The sequence below is a fragment of the Myxocyprinus asiaticus genome, chromosome 29 (assembly GCF_019703515.2).
Source record: "Myxocyprinus asiaticus isolate MX2 ecotype Aquarium Trade chromosome 29, UBuf_Myxa_2, whole genome shotgun sequence".
Classification (NCBI taxonomy): domain Eukaryota; kingdom Metazoa; phylum Chordata; class Actinopteri; order Cypriniformes; family Catostomidae; genus Myxocyprinus; species Myxocyprinus asiaticus.
The window spans coordinates 36,529,430-36,543,409 of NC_059372.1; the positions used below are offsets into that span (position 1 = coordinate 36,529,430).

The 13,980-nt window shown below is 39.5% G+C and overlaps 1 protein-coding gene across 2 annotated transcripts in view; it reads right to left on the reverse strand.

Moving 5' to 3' along the window:
* LOC127419943 (neuron navigator 1-like) overlaps positions 1-13,980 on the reverse strand; it is a 184,009-nt gene that overhangs the window by 14,263 nt on the left and 155,766 nt on the right. The window contains exons 13-20 of one of the 2 annotated variants that reach the window (XM_051661785.1): positions 11,493-11,545; positions 10,700-10,723; positions 8,058-8,135; positions 6,939-7,022; positions 4,833-4,944; positions 4,612-4,730; positions 3,610-3,794; positions 3,270-3,432 (exon numbers count right to left, since the gene is read on the reverse strand). In XM_051661785.1, the coding sequence (XP_051517745.1) occupies positions 3,270-3,432; positions 3,610-3,794; positions 4,612-4,730; positions 4,833-4,944; positions 6,939-7,022; positions 8,058-8,135; positions 10,700-10,723; positions 11,493-11,545 (818 nt within the window). The remainder of the gene's footprint in view (positions 1-3,269; positions 3,433-3,609; positions 3,795-4,611; positions 4,731-4,832; positions 4,945-6,938; positions 7,023-8,057; positions 8,136-10,699; positions 10,724-11,492; positions 11,546-13,980) is intronic. The other variant, XM_051661786.1, reaches the window with a different exon arrangement.

The window sequence follows — 13,980 nt, forward strand, 5'->3', positions numbered from 1 at the left end:
GGTTCCGGCCGTTGATCCAGGGCAAGCACGTGTTAGTTCGGATGGACAGCACGGCAGCGGTAGCATATGTCAACCGCCAAGGCAGTCTGTGCACTCGCTGTATGTCACAACTCGCCCGCCGTCTCCTCCTCCGGAGTCAGCAGCACTTCAAGTCGCTGCGAGCCACTCACATCCCGGGCAACCTCAACACCACAGCGGACGCGCTGTCACGGCAGGTTTCCCTCAAGGGAGAGTGGAGACTCCACCCTCAGGTGGTCCAGCTGATTTGGATTCGATTTGGACTGGCACAGGTGGACCTGTTCGCCTCCCAAGAATCCTCCCACTGCCCGCTCTGGTACGCCCTCACCGAGGCTCCCCTCGGCATAGATGTGCTGGCACACAGCTGGCCCCCTGGCCTATGCAAATATGCATTTCCCCCAGTAAGCCTGCTTGCACAGACCCTGTGCAAGGTCAGGGAGAACAAGGAGCAGGTCGTCCTGGTAGCACCCTACTGGCCCACCCAGACGTGGTTCTCGGACCTTACGCTCCTCGCGACAGCTCCCCCCTGGCGAATTCCCCTGAGGAAGGACCTTCTTTCTCAGGGACGGGGCACCCTCTGGCACCCGCGCCCAGACCTCTGGAATCTCCATGTCTGGTCCCTGGATGGGACGTGGAAGACCTAAGCGGCCTACCACCCGCGGTGGTAGACATGATCACTCAGGCTAGGGCCCCCTCTATGAGGTGCCTGTATGCCTTGAAGTGGCGTCTATTCGCTAAGTGGTGTTCTTCCCGATGCGAAGACCCCCAGAGATGCGCAGTCGGATCAGTGCTTTCCTTCCTGCAGGAGAGGCTGGAAGTGAGGCTGTCCCCCTCCACCTTGAAGGTGTACGTTGCCACCATAGCAGCACACCACGACGCAGTCGACGGTAAGTCCTTAGGGAAGCACGACCTGATCGTCAGGTTCCTAAGAGGCACCAGGAGGCTGAACCCCTCCAGACCGCGCCTCGTTCCCTCATGGGAACAAACTTTGTTCCCTGGTTGACTTCCTCCGAGCCCTGTGGCAGTCGAGTCTTCGGAGAGACTCACTGCCAGCCCAGTACACGCGCTAACTAAGAGCCCGGTTCTGGGGTAGGTGCTCCGCATGTGGCGGTACCCTGTAAGGCTAACCCCATGCAATAGATATCTTCTGCTAGTTTGTTTCCCTGCTGGCAAACTGTGTCTTCCTTGGGCAGAGCCCCTCTGCCCCAGTCTCCATGTTTGTAGTAACTCCTCCCCCATTGGGCAGGATCTACCTTGAAGGCTCTCCACATGGTTGGAAAGACCATGTGACTTATTCTTCCACTTAAATATCCCCCCTCACTTTGGGCGAGGTGTGGTCTCCGCGGTGTCTTCCCCTTGGGAGGGACACCCCCCGACTAGACCTGGCGGCCCAGTCGGATAATCCCCCTTCTCTTTTGGGGAGTGGAAAAAGAGAAGGGTAAAAGAGGCCACGACTGGGTTAAGCCTGTCTCTATCTTTGGGTAGTCGACTTGTCCCCAAAAAAGGCCGTTCGACACTCATAACTGTGTCAGGGGAGGTTACGTGTCGACCTGGTGTGCTGGCTATGAGGCACACAGCAAGTCTACCCACCACACACCACCAGTTCACGTAACACCGTTCAGCCTTGTGGCGTTTTGAATAGGGGCCCCTAGTGTCACTACATCGACACCAACGTCGAGTGAGTGACAGATAGGGAACGTCATGGTTACTGGTGTAACCTCCATTCCCTGATGGAGGGAATGAGATGTTGTGTCCCTCCTGCCACAACGCTGAACTTCCTGCTGAAATGGCCGGACCTTATATCGGCTCCTCAGCATAAAACCTGAATGAGTGGTTGCATACCAGCTCCTTTTATACCCCTATGTCCGGGGGAGTGGCATGCAAATACCACTCACCAATTTTCATTGGCCTTTTATCAAAGACCAGAGGTGTCTCGGGCTCCCAAGAGTGACCCCTAGTGTCACTACATCGACACCAACGTCTCGTTCCCTCCATCAGGGAACGGAGGTTACACCAGTAACCATGACGTTTAAAGTATATGATCTGCGGAAGATGCAACTAAATAAATGTATGTGATTTCTGCCACAGTTGTTTTAACAAACATTTTTTATTTTTACCTACAATATAGTCTTGCAACTTAATTCTCAAATATATATATTGCATTTAAAAATCCACTTGGCTAAAGGCGCAGTCACACATACCTTTCCATGGGCGAAGAGAACTTGGGCGGAAATTTCGTGTGTGGGTAACCAGCAAAAATATGCTACCACCCCTGGAGTTCGCTAGTTTGCTAGTTCGAGGGCATGCTGAGTGACTCCAGCCAGGTCTCCTAAGCAATCAAATTGGCCCGGTTGCTAGGGAGGGTAGAGTCACATGGGGTAACCTCCTCGTGATCGCTATAATGTGGTTTGTTCTCGGTGGGGCACGTGGTGAGTTGAGCTTGGATGCCGCGGTGGGTGGCGTGAAGCCTCCACACACGCTATGTCTCCGTGGCAACGCGCTCAACAAGCCACGTGGTAAGATACGTGGGTTGACAATCTCAGACGTGGAGGCAACTGGGATTTGTCCTCCACCACCCGGACTGAGGCGAATCACTACGTGACCATGAGGACTTAAAAGCACATTGGGAATTGGCCATTCCAAATTGGGAGAAAGAGGAAAAATCCCCCCCCCCCCAAAAAAAAACCCCCAGCAAAAATATAATTGTTTTACAGCCTCTTTTTAATGCTGCACTTTATACTCTGGGAGAGTGAAGTTTAAAAGAAACACGCCGCTAAAATGATATCCTTGTCCATTGTGAATATTCAGTGTATCTGTGTATGAAGCACCGCCCACACAAAGGTCACTGCCAAACCAAGCAACTTCCCTCTGGTCAACACTGTGCAATTTGCCTGTCAAAGTTCACCAAACTTGAACTCCAAACTTGAAATCTGTGAGGGCAAATTCTTTGCCACCGGAAGTCCATTGCGCGAAATTCACGATCACACAGATTCAAATTGAGATGACTGTATTTCCCCTGCGAAATTTCACAGTGCGCAGGTATGTGTGACCATGCCTTAAAACATCTGAGGGGTACAGTGCCCCCTCATTCTGAATGGGCATGACACTTCTGATTAAAAGCAATTCATCTTTGCAATAGCTGTTCAATAACTATTGAAATACAAATGATTTATTGATAATGAATTATTGAACGCATGAAATAATGCACAGTTGTAGTCTAACAACAAAAAGTCATTCAACTTATCACTAACCTGCATGTTGTTCATGGTATCTCGTAGCTGCTCCAGCTGGTGTGCTGAGCTAAGCGCCTCTAGACGGATGTCCGTTAATTTCATCTCTTTCTCCCACAGCTCAGACCGCAGCTCTGACACCACATTCTCATCGCTTTCATTTTCCTCAGTACTCTCATGGATCCTGTTGAGAAAACCGGAAAACCAAAAGTTGTTATCTTTTGAAATTATGAATGTTTTAAAACTGAATTTTTTTTAAATAAAGTATTACTCAGCTGGTATGAATCATCAAATTCTGCTTAGTTCTTCTTGTACAATAGAAGTTTTACTGGCACTGTGATTAGTAGATGATGTTACTCACACAGAGGAGGCGGTTAATTGGGTGGATTGGAGTGAAGTGGGTGGGTTCTCTCCGTCTTCATGGGCTAATTTTGGTGAGTTGGGGGCTGAGGAGTCTGGAGTGGCGATCTCTTCAATATCAGAGTACATAGAGCTGCCTTTAGAGCCCTTCTTAATGCTGAACGCTTTGCCAAAAGAACTGCGTAACTACAGAAAGAGAGAAATGGCGAAGACAGAGAGAGAATTTTTGGTGGGCTGAGATATTTTGAGGTTCGTTGTACATTCTGTTTACCTCATTACATTTTCTATTATCAACTTCAAGTGCTTAAATCAGTGTACTTCAAAGAAAAAAAGGACAAACACACTTAAATGGCAGCACAATGAGATTTCATAAGTGGACAGATGTTTTTCAACAAGGGTGCTTGAAACACTCCAGTCGGACTGCTGGTGTGGATAATTATACATTATGTGTTAAGTTCCAAAAATGAACTTACAGCCATGAACAGAAAAAAAAGAAGAGGAAAAACAAGTACTGAACAGCTGTAACGTAGATTATTTTAACATGAAGAGTTCTGTTAACACTGTACATACTGGAGTTAGTACAACTGTATAGCTGTAGCTTCATTCTCACATCTGTGAGAGTATTCAATGAGATCAACATCAAAAGTTCACAGTCTTAAATGTTGACATGTTTACAGTATTAATAAATAAGGCATTTGTTGTATATTCATAACACAGAAAATGTTGGAACATATAAAATTGTATTAAAGTTTACATTTGAACAACAAAAGAACTGGTAATGTGAGAGGAACTCAGACTGTCATCACCTAATGACATGATAGAAACATTGTCCCAGAGTGATAATAAACTTACCTCATAGACCTTGGAGTTTTACAAAAGAAGAATAAATGAAAACTGAGGTTACAAACTAGCAAACAATAATAATCACAATAATGCCATCCAGGTGACAAAGCAAGGCAAAGAAAGAAGCTATAATTAACAATTCCTCTCTTTTTCCACTTACCCAGCTCTTTTTCTTCTTTTTCTTGGCATCATCTTTGAGGCTGCCCACACTGGAGTGACTGGTGATGCTGTTTAGACTGGAGATGCTCTCAGATGAGTTCTGCCTCCTGATACGGAACTCTGATAGAGAGATAATGAAGGAATATTCAGCCTTGCTCCATGTTTTATATCAAATAGTAGCCAAAACGGGAGTTTTTAGACTTTTTTTTTTGCTGTCCTCACCTTTGGGGGAAATATCAGGGTTACTGAGGGCTCCTTGGATGACGGCCTGCGCCTCCATGTTCTTGGTCTTGAGGTTCTCAATTGTTTCTCTTAGGTCCAGTAATTCAGTGTCCTACAGAGGATAGAACATGACTTAAAGAGATAGTCCACCAAAAAATGAAAATTCATTTACTCACCCTCATGCCATCCCAGATGTGTATGACTTTGTTTCTTCTGCTGAACACAAACGAAGATTTTTAGAAGAATATCTCAGCTCTGTAGGTCCATACAATGCAAGTGAATGGGTACCAACATTTTGAAGTTCCAAAAAGACAAAGGCAGCATAAATCTAATCCATATGACTCCAGTAGTTAAATCCATATCTTCAGAAGTGATATGATATGTGTGGGTGAGAAACAGATCAATATTTAAGTCCTTTTTTACTATAAATCTCCACTTTCACTTTCTTCTTTTGTTTTTGGCGATTCGCATTATTCGTGCATACTGGGCAGGGAGGAGAATATATAGTAAAAAAGGACTTAAATATTGATCTGTTTCTCTCCCACACCAATTATATTGCTTCTGAAGATATGGACTTAACCACTGGAGTCTTATGGATTGCTTTTATTCTGCCTTTATGTGCTTTCTGGACTTTCAAAGTTCTGGTCATCATTCACTTGTATTGTGAGGACCTACAGAGCTGAAATATTCTTCTAAACATCAATAGAAGAATATATGTGCTTGTGTTCAGCAGACGAAAGAAAGTCATACACATCTGGGATGGTATGAGGGTGAGTAAATGATGAGATCATTTTCCTGAACTATCCCTTTAAGACTGTGTTTATGCAGTTAAACAGAAAAAGAGATGTTAGGCAGGATGTTGATGCTGCTGTTTCCATTTAATAAAAGTAAATGGTGACCACGTGCTGTCAAGCTCCAAAAATGCAATTAAAAGTGTCATAAAAGTAGTCCGTATGACTTGTGCACTATATTCCAAGTCTTCTGAAGCCATATGATAGCTTTGTGTGAGAAACAGACTACAATTTAATCAGTCATTCACCTAAACCATTTATCTTCATTTAGACACACCAATGAGGTTTGGCATCATTGATGTCAAATCTGATGTCAAATGTTTAAATGCACGCAAAAGTGAATAATTTGAAAACTGCAAAAAAATAAAAAAATAAACAATTGTCAAGCAACAACGACTTAGATTTCGGTCTGTTTCTTCACACAAAGTTATCATATATCAAAAGGATCCTCCTTTTGTGTTCCATGGAAGAAAGAAAATGATACAGGTTTGGAACGACACAAGCGTGAGTAAATAATGCCAGAATATACATTTTTTTGTGTGAACTATTCCTTTAAATTCTGCTTTTGAAAAGGATTCCTTCACTGCCTACAGCTGACCGATGATATCTGAAGCAGACGCAGCCACAACAAAAGCTCTTCCAGCTCTGGTACCTAATTTATTTGCTTTCTCAGAATCACTGACAGAGTTTGTAGGGTTATAGCAGCTGTATTGAATTGATAAATTCAGGTCACTGCCTTGCAGCATAAGCTTTCTAGACTGGCTGCCATCTTTCACAGAAGGCAATGTGTGATGAAAGACCTTGTTTTACCTCAAAAATACATAAACTCATTTAGCCTTGAGGCAAATCATGCAACCATGCATTTAGGGTATGGCACAGATAACGTTGTGACCCTTAGGGAGTAGTTGAAAATCCAACAACCCCCCAACCTCCATTCAGTCATATTTTGACCCAAATTTACTCTTTCCCTCTCATCAAGGTTACACACATGACTCTATGTTTAGCTTAATGGGTGGTGCAAGGACAGCTGTGGTTGGATATTTCAGACACATGGACCAAAATGAAGATCTTACAAATATCAAAAGACATGCATTCTGCTCTGTTACTGTAGTACAAAATATTAATGCTCAAACTGTTAGCCATAAGCCAGTTTTCCATTTTATTTTAGTACATTAGTGGTCGTATTACAGAAACATCCTATTTTGTTAGGATCTAATTTCCAATATTGAACTTGTAAGATCAGAAGTTTCTCTAATACATACCCAGACATGGAGATTGTTTTAGAGCTTTTTTTTTTTTTTTGCTGAATGTGTACCTTTTGATCAGCGCTTACAGAGAGACTCTGGAGTCGAGATGTCATGAGCGTGAGACTCTGCTCAAATGCTGCCACCAGGTTGGCCTAGAGAGACAAGAACTACATATGATTTACATTCATCTGCAAGATTACACTAAATATTCACTAGCATATTCCAGAAAAAAAAAAAAAAAGAAAAAAAAAAGAATAATAATAATAAAAAAAGTAGAAAATCAGTTTTTAAAATTCTAGGTCATCCAAAGAGCATTTTATAAGATTAAAAGTCATAATTTAATTATCTCAAAAGTCTCCCTGAGGCACTCTATGCTCTATCACTATAAATATGACTAATCAAAGCAGAGACTTAAGACAGTGAATTATGCTAGTAATTACTTACTTGAATGAAACAGTTTACATATTAAAAACGTGTACAAAAGCATGCCATCAACTAAATAAAATAGATAGAACATTCATTAAAAGAATAGTTTACCTAAAAATGAAAATTCTGTCAGCATTTACTCACCCTCAAAGTGCTTAAATCATGACAAATATGACAGCTACGTCGATAACATCAAACCTCATTGGATTTCAGCACTGTTTATGGACTTTATGAATTATTTTGTTTGATTTCACCACTTTAATTATGGCCTGCTCATCATACAAAGTGATCTTATGCCTTCAAAAGTCTTGTATATAGTATATCATGCACAAGTGGCATGGACTACTTTTATGACACTTTAGGGTACTTTATTAAGCGTTAAAGTGAGTCTCTATTTACTGTCATTGTATTGAATTCAGTCAACGGGACATCCATTAAATTATTCCCTTTTGTTTTCCACGGAAAAGAAAGTCATATGGGTTTGGAACAACATGAGGTTGAGAAAAAATGACAGAATTTTCATTTTAGGGTGAAGTATCCCTTTAAGACAATGTTTTATGTGAAAAATCACAATGAGCTTTCTGTACAATTCTGATCAATATATGACAGTAAGATAATTTAACTAGAGGAATCATTTGAAAAGAGATTTGAAAGGTCATGCAGATATAAAATCATTTCAAACACAGAAGTTGAGATTATGATAAAACTCATATCTCTGAAAGAGGAGCTGAAATATAATACATTTGATAGTGTACACGTACATTAGCAGACAGCTGTGAGGTCAGATTGGCCACCTTCTCCTGTGAAGATTCCAGCTCTCTCCTCAGCTTACGGATTTGCTGTGAAAAGACACACATTACTCAAAACATATTTTAATAAATAAAGCAGACTCCACCACCCTTTAAAATCCACGCTGGCTTTAAATGATCACACTATTTTCTTCAGAGACAAATCCCTAAATTGCTTTTCCTAAATTAAAGTTTTATAGATAGAATAATGAACATATCGAATTCCTGGAATTTAAGCTCACTGCAGCTGCTGGAAAAAATGTGGCAGATGATTTTTAGCACTCCCAATAGCAAAGCGTGCGGTGTCTGTTTATATTAAATATATTTTAAATGGCCTGAACAATTCTATCCATGCCACTGAAGGTAACAAAAAAGACAAATAGTATGTTCACACACAACGTTACAAACTCGAGCAGAAAAACACACAGAAAGTAATCTGACTCTCTGCCAGCCTTTCAAGCTTGAAATGCCAAACTTAAAATGTATTTTTTCAAGTAGACACATTAATGAAAGAGAAAAGTCCTATTCACACCAATACATAAAACATGCAGGACACAATGTTAAAACTAAACAATGCAGCTCAATGAAGTCTGAAATATGGTACTGTGATCATTTTTATTTTTGTATTTTTTTTCAAGGCTAGACTGATTTTTTAAAAACTGTTCATCTCTTCAGCTCTGCGGACACGCCGGCGGGTCCAAAAGGGGGCACTATTTCATTAAATATGTTTACGCTTAAAATGTTCAAGTTTTCGGACACATATGGGGTATCATTTGAAAGCTTAGCATCTGAACTTTTCAGAGATATCCATCACATCTGCATTTACAGTATGTTACATAAAAAAGGCCTGAAAACACCACCTAGAGGTAATATGGTAGAAATATTCATTAATATACAAATCTTTAAAATAAATAGACAATAGACAAATCATATATCACATGAAAGCTCTCATTCTCAGGAATGCGACTGTACTTATTTTGTTGCCCTAACACCACAGTTTGAAAGATTTTCAAAAGAATCACAAAGTGAAATATGATTTCTGTAAGTCATCAAATACAAATGTCTCTTTTATGCTCCAATAAATGCTCCTGTAAGCCCCAAATAGCTAAAAACTTTATATATGCTTTTACCTTTTTCAAAAAAAAAATTCTACCAATTTTCCACAAAATTAGCATTTTATTTTATTTTTTTACTTGTCTGTGGGGTTGCTAATGTGAATAATCCAATGTAATATCTTAGATGTCCAGAACAAAATATGTGGCCCACCAGGAAAAGAATGCTAAACAAATAATCGGAAATATATGTTATCGACTATTGATGATAAAATACTATACATCATCGCAAAGGGGAGCATCTCCGCTTTAGATTGAGCTTCTAGTCCACTCAGAGGCCGAGATATTCGATAGAACATTGGGGGTGGTGCATGGATGAAAAATTAGACTAAATGTCTATGTACGAGCACATCTGTGAGGGCTAAAATGTGTTAGAGTGCCAACTACATTTCAGATCGGCATTTTGTGATGGAAGGTGATAAAAATAATTTTTGTAGTACTTGCTACCATCTAGTGGAATAAAATAAGACTTTCTGGAGGGAGATAGAGAGAACAGAACCAGAATTACATGCTTAAAAATTTAGGATGACAACAGCAAAAAAGTAAAAATAAATAAATACATTTCTATTCATCAAAAGATTGTTAACATATAAAATATCATTTATGATTAATTGGAGTCTTTTTGTTATTATTTGGGTGTTTTCTGAAAAATGAGACCAATTTTTGGCAATTAGTTCACAGTATGTGTAAATGGTGAGCTTTTAAATTTGTGAAAAATTGTAGGCGGCAGCCCAAAAATGCCCTAGAGTTGAAGAGGTTAAGACATTCTTTGCTTTTCATGCTTTTCAGATATCCAGTCTTTTTTCAGGAATGTTGAAACGTCGGCATCTGATTCAATGTGAATATTTTTGATGCGCAGAACTTTCTGTGAATATTACTTTCATGTCATTTATTCATATATCAGTGAATTTTAAAATTGTGATTTCCAAGACTGGAAAAGTCATGACAATTAATGAAAGACTATTTTTATAGTGAATATGATTTTATTTCCACTAAGTTTTAAAATATTTTATCAGCAATGCTATAAAATGATTATTAAAAGACCTTGTCCAGTAATCATGAACGATGAATGACTGGAAAAGTCATGCAAAAGTAATTGAAATTCATTGGTCAAAAGCTCTTAATCACATTGAGACTTGGTGTGAATAGGCCATGTCATTGTAGGCATGAAACACAGAACGTGAAGGAAATTACGAGTAGGAAAAGCACCAACAAGAGAACACATGGTCAGCTACATCTCCTTGAGCCCATAGACAATTGGTCAAGAATGGATAAAACACATCACTTGACAAAGACATAGCTCAGAGTTTTCATAACAGCCTTCTGAACAGCTGATGGCATGAGATGTGTCATTAAGTGGCACCTGACATTGGCTGTCTTTGGCTGTCATGAACTCCGACAACATTTTTGAGGACAACAGGTGATTAATATGACAGTCACATATGTAAACATGAGAGACAGAGACGGTGGTGAAGGGAAATCAAATGAGAGACAGACACTTACCTCGCCCTGCATTCTCTCCTCTGCCTGAGAGATTGCACGGAATAAGAGAAAGAAAGACAGAAGGTAAGATACTAAAAAAATAGAGCTCTCTAGTGGTGAAAAAATTAGAGATCTAAGAGGAATTACATAAAATGTAATGATATATGATTTCATTTTTTACTGGCCATGTGTGTTAAACACTTGCTTTTCTATGATCTCTCTATGATAAGCAGTATTGTTTTGAGTGAATCAGTGAGAATAGCGCTTAGATTTTTGGATCGAGACAACATACAGTATGTGTTATGGTTGTTTAAACTATCCTTAAGTGGCTCTTTTTTACAGCTAAGTAGACAAAATAGACATCTCAACATTCAACATTGTCTCAGAAGTTCCTCCTAACTAAAGAGGAGAGGAAAAATCTGAGAGGCTGGATACACAAGTGTCCATTTGCTCTCATTTTAATCTCATTGCTGTCTAGGAGAAACAATTGAGATATTACAGATATTTCATCTGTTATTTTTCTTTCCTATGGGTAAGGCTGCTGCGTAAATCAGTCAAAAAACAAAAACCTTTTTGCTTCATCTATCCAATCAATTACATCCGCACTTAGTCATGAGCAGCAGTTACATCTCCATTTTCAGTAAGGAAACCACAGTAATGATCTTATAGTTCCCCTGCTGTGAGGACCTTATAAATCAACAAGAGTGGACCGACAGCTCCAGCCCAGGTGCAGTCTGCACTCGTGCACTGTATGACACGTGTGTGCAACACTGAGGAAACTGAATTCTGTCAGGATCAGTGGTGGGATACGTACTGAAGAGTAGCTGGAGGAGGCATTAGATACAAGTGACAGCACTGAGCCATGAACTGCAACAAAGAGAGAGAGAGAGAGAGAGAGAGAGGGAGAGAAAGAGAAGAACAAATAGAGATATATCAAAATATATCATAAATATATAATAATGTATCTTATATAACCTGTGTACTGTGCTATTGTTTACAGAATCATATACCATTTCCGAAGCTGTTTAGTTCTCTAATACAGTAGGATTTTAGTCCTTTTGGTGTTTGGACCCCTAATGACACATTCCAGATCTTTGCAGATGTACATTTCTAAAATCCAAGAACTAGATATAGGTATTGCACTAACTGAAGTGTCATATGTGTTTTTAACAATATTGTATTTTTGGACTTTTGAAAATTTACATATTTATTTGAAGAAATGAAAGTACATTTCTCGTTTCAATATGATTTGTACTTCACACCTTTGTTTTGTTTGAGAAGAAAAACTAGCTTCATACCATGTGACCCACATTTGGTTTTTGACCATTAAAAATGGGTAAAATGTAACAATTAAACATCTTGAGAGCTCTATATCTCTGGTATTTATCCAAATAGGGCTTTGAAAATGAAGATACAAAAAGGATATTAAGATAACTTTAATACTTCTGGAGTTATAGCCAGTTCAACTTTGGAAAAATGTGAAAATAGTGTTTTTCTTATTTTTAGACTCAAGCCATTGGCATATAATACAACAAGGGGTGCTAAAGTCAACTGATTTTAGTAATAGACCTACCTATCATTGTGTAAAAATAAAACAGTGATGCTGCCACCTTTCTAATGTTATTTTGTTTACCTGTAGTGAGTGAAAATCAGGGCTTCTGTAGGTTTTATGCAACTAAATGTAAGACTATTGTAAGACCTTTTAAAGACCAACTAAATAAAATGTAAGTAATAAATTCAAGGGAACACAATGTCATCACATCGCTCTCTAAATGTAAATGCCTAGGGAGCACAAGAACAGTCATACAGTACATACCGTATACAGTCGAAACACTTCAAAGTTTACAAACGCAATACTTTTTAATTAATTTTACTAAAAGTAATACAATAAGGCTTGACCTCTGCCCCTATCTACCAGAATATGGAAATACATTTTACCTTCTGATCAGACCCATTGTATTAGCTATATTCCTCTACGGCAATCTGCATTCTATTCTGCAATCTAAATATCTTGTTCTAGATTAGTCAATAATATATACATTTACAGAAATGTACATATTGTGCCACTCTGTTGACATGATTCACGAATGGCAAAAAGACACGCCAAGGTTGGAGTCAGCACACAAGTGTGTGTTATCTTTTGATCTAATAGGTGGTTACGTTTTAGATACAGACATTGCCTGTCAGTCAACTCGCTAAAGCACATGCACGTTCGCTATACAAGCCGGGAAAATTGCTTGTTTTAGCATAATATGTGGTAAAAAAGCACAATTTATGATTCTAATATTATCACATTTTATTGCTGATTTGAAATACGTTCTTTAATCATAATCTTGACCAACTGTTTTTGAGATTTCGGTGTTCCCCCATTCAAGTAGATAGGAGCTGCACTGGCATGACTGGAAATAGCCTCCCGAGAGCATTCCAAAGATGGCCGACGGTGGACTGACTTGCCAGAAAGACTTACCAAGTTTAATTTCAATACGCAAACCACTGGCAAAATATTGCCTCACTTCCTGTTTTATGTCAACCTTGTTAAATTTCTTAACGTAACTTTTCAACAAAATCAAAAATAAAAATTTGGTATCATTTATTCTGTGCGGATCAGTCTAGAGCAGGAGTCGGCAACCAATGACACGCGTGCCAGCATTGACACGTGGAGGGGTAATCAGTGGCACGCCAGCAATGGCGAGAGAGGAGTAGAGTAGACTATTTTATTTATATACTGTAAATTCTGCACCTGCATTCCGATCTACATCTTGATGTAATCCTTCCTCATGATCACGCAGCATGTTATTACGAGCTGAATGTGAGGCTAAACAAAAAGTTAAAATGTGATGAGACTGCAGTATACCCAACAGACTCGTGCAGTGCGTGCAAGCCATTCACGCATCACGAGCTGGCAGCGCTTCACATTCGGTTAATCGTGTGACAGCCTACATTCCTTGTTTCATTTGTTTCTTTTTGCTTTCAGAACAACACGTGATGTAATAAGGAAAACACCACTATTAATCCTTGAGAATTTCAAACCCAGCATACAGGTACACCCTCCTTAAACCATAGTCACTCAAAATTACATTAAAAGATTAAAAGAGAAAACATAAACCCACATCGTGGGGTTAAAAAATCTGAGTCTATTCAATATATAAATTAAACCTGGAAATAAAGTTTTAGGATTTTGCAAGTGCGATTCACTGAAAAGGGCTAAATAGCTGATAGGCTTGTGATGCGTGAATGGCTTGCACACTTGTGTCTCGTCACACTTTAATAGTGTTTATCCTCCCATTCAACTGATGAAAACA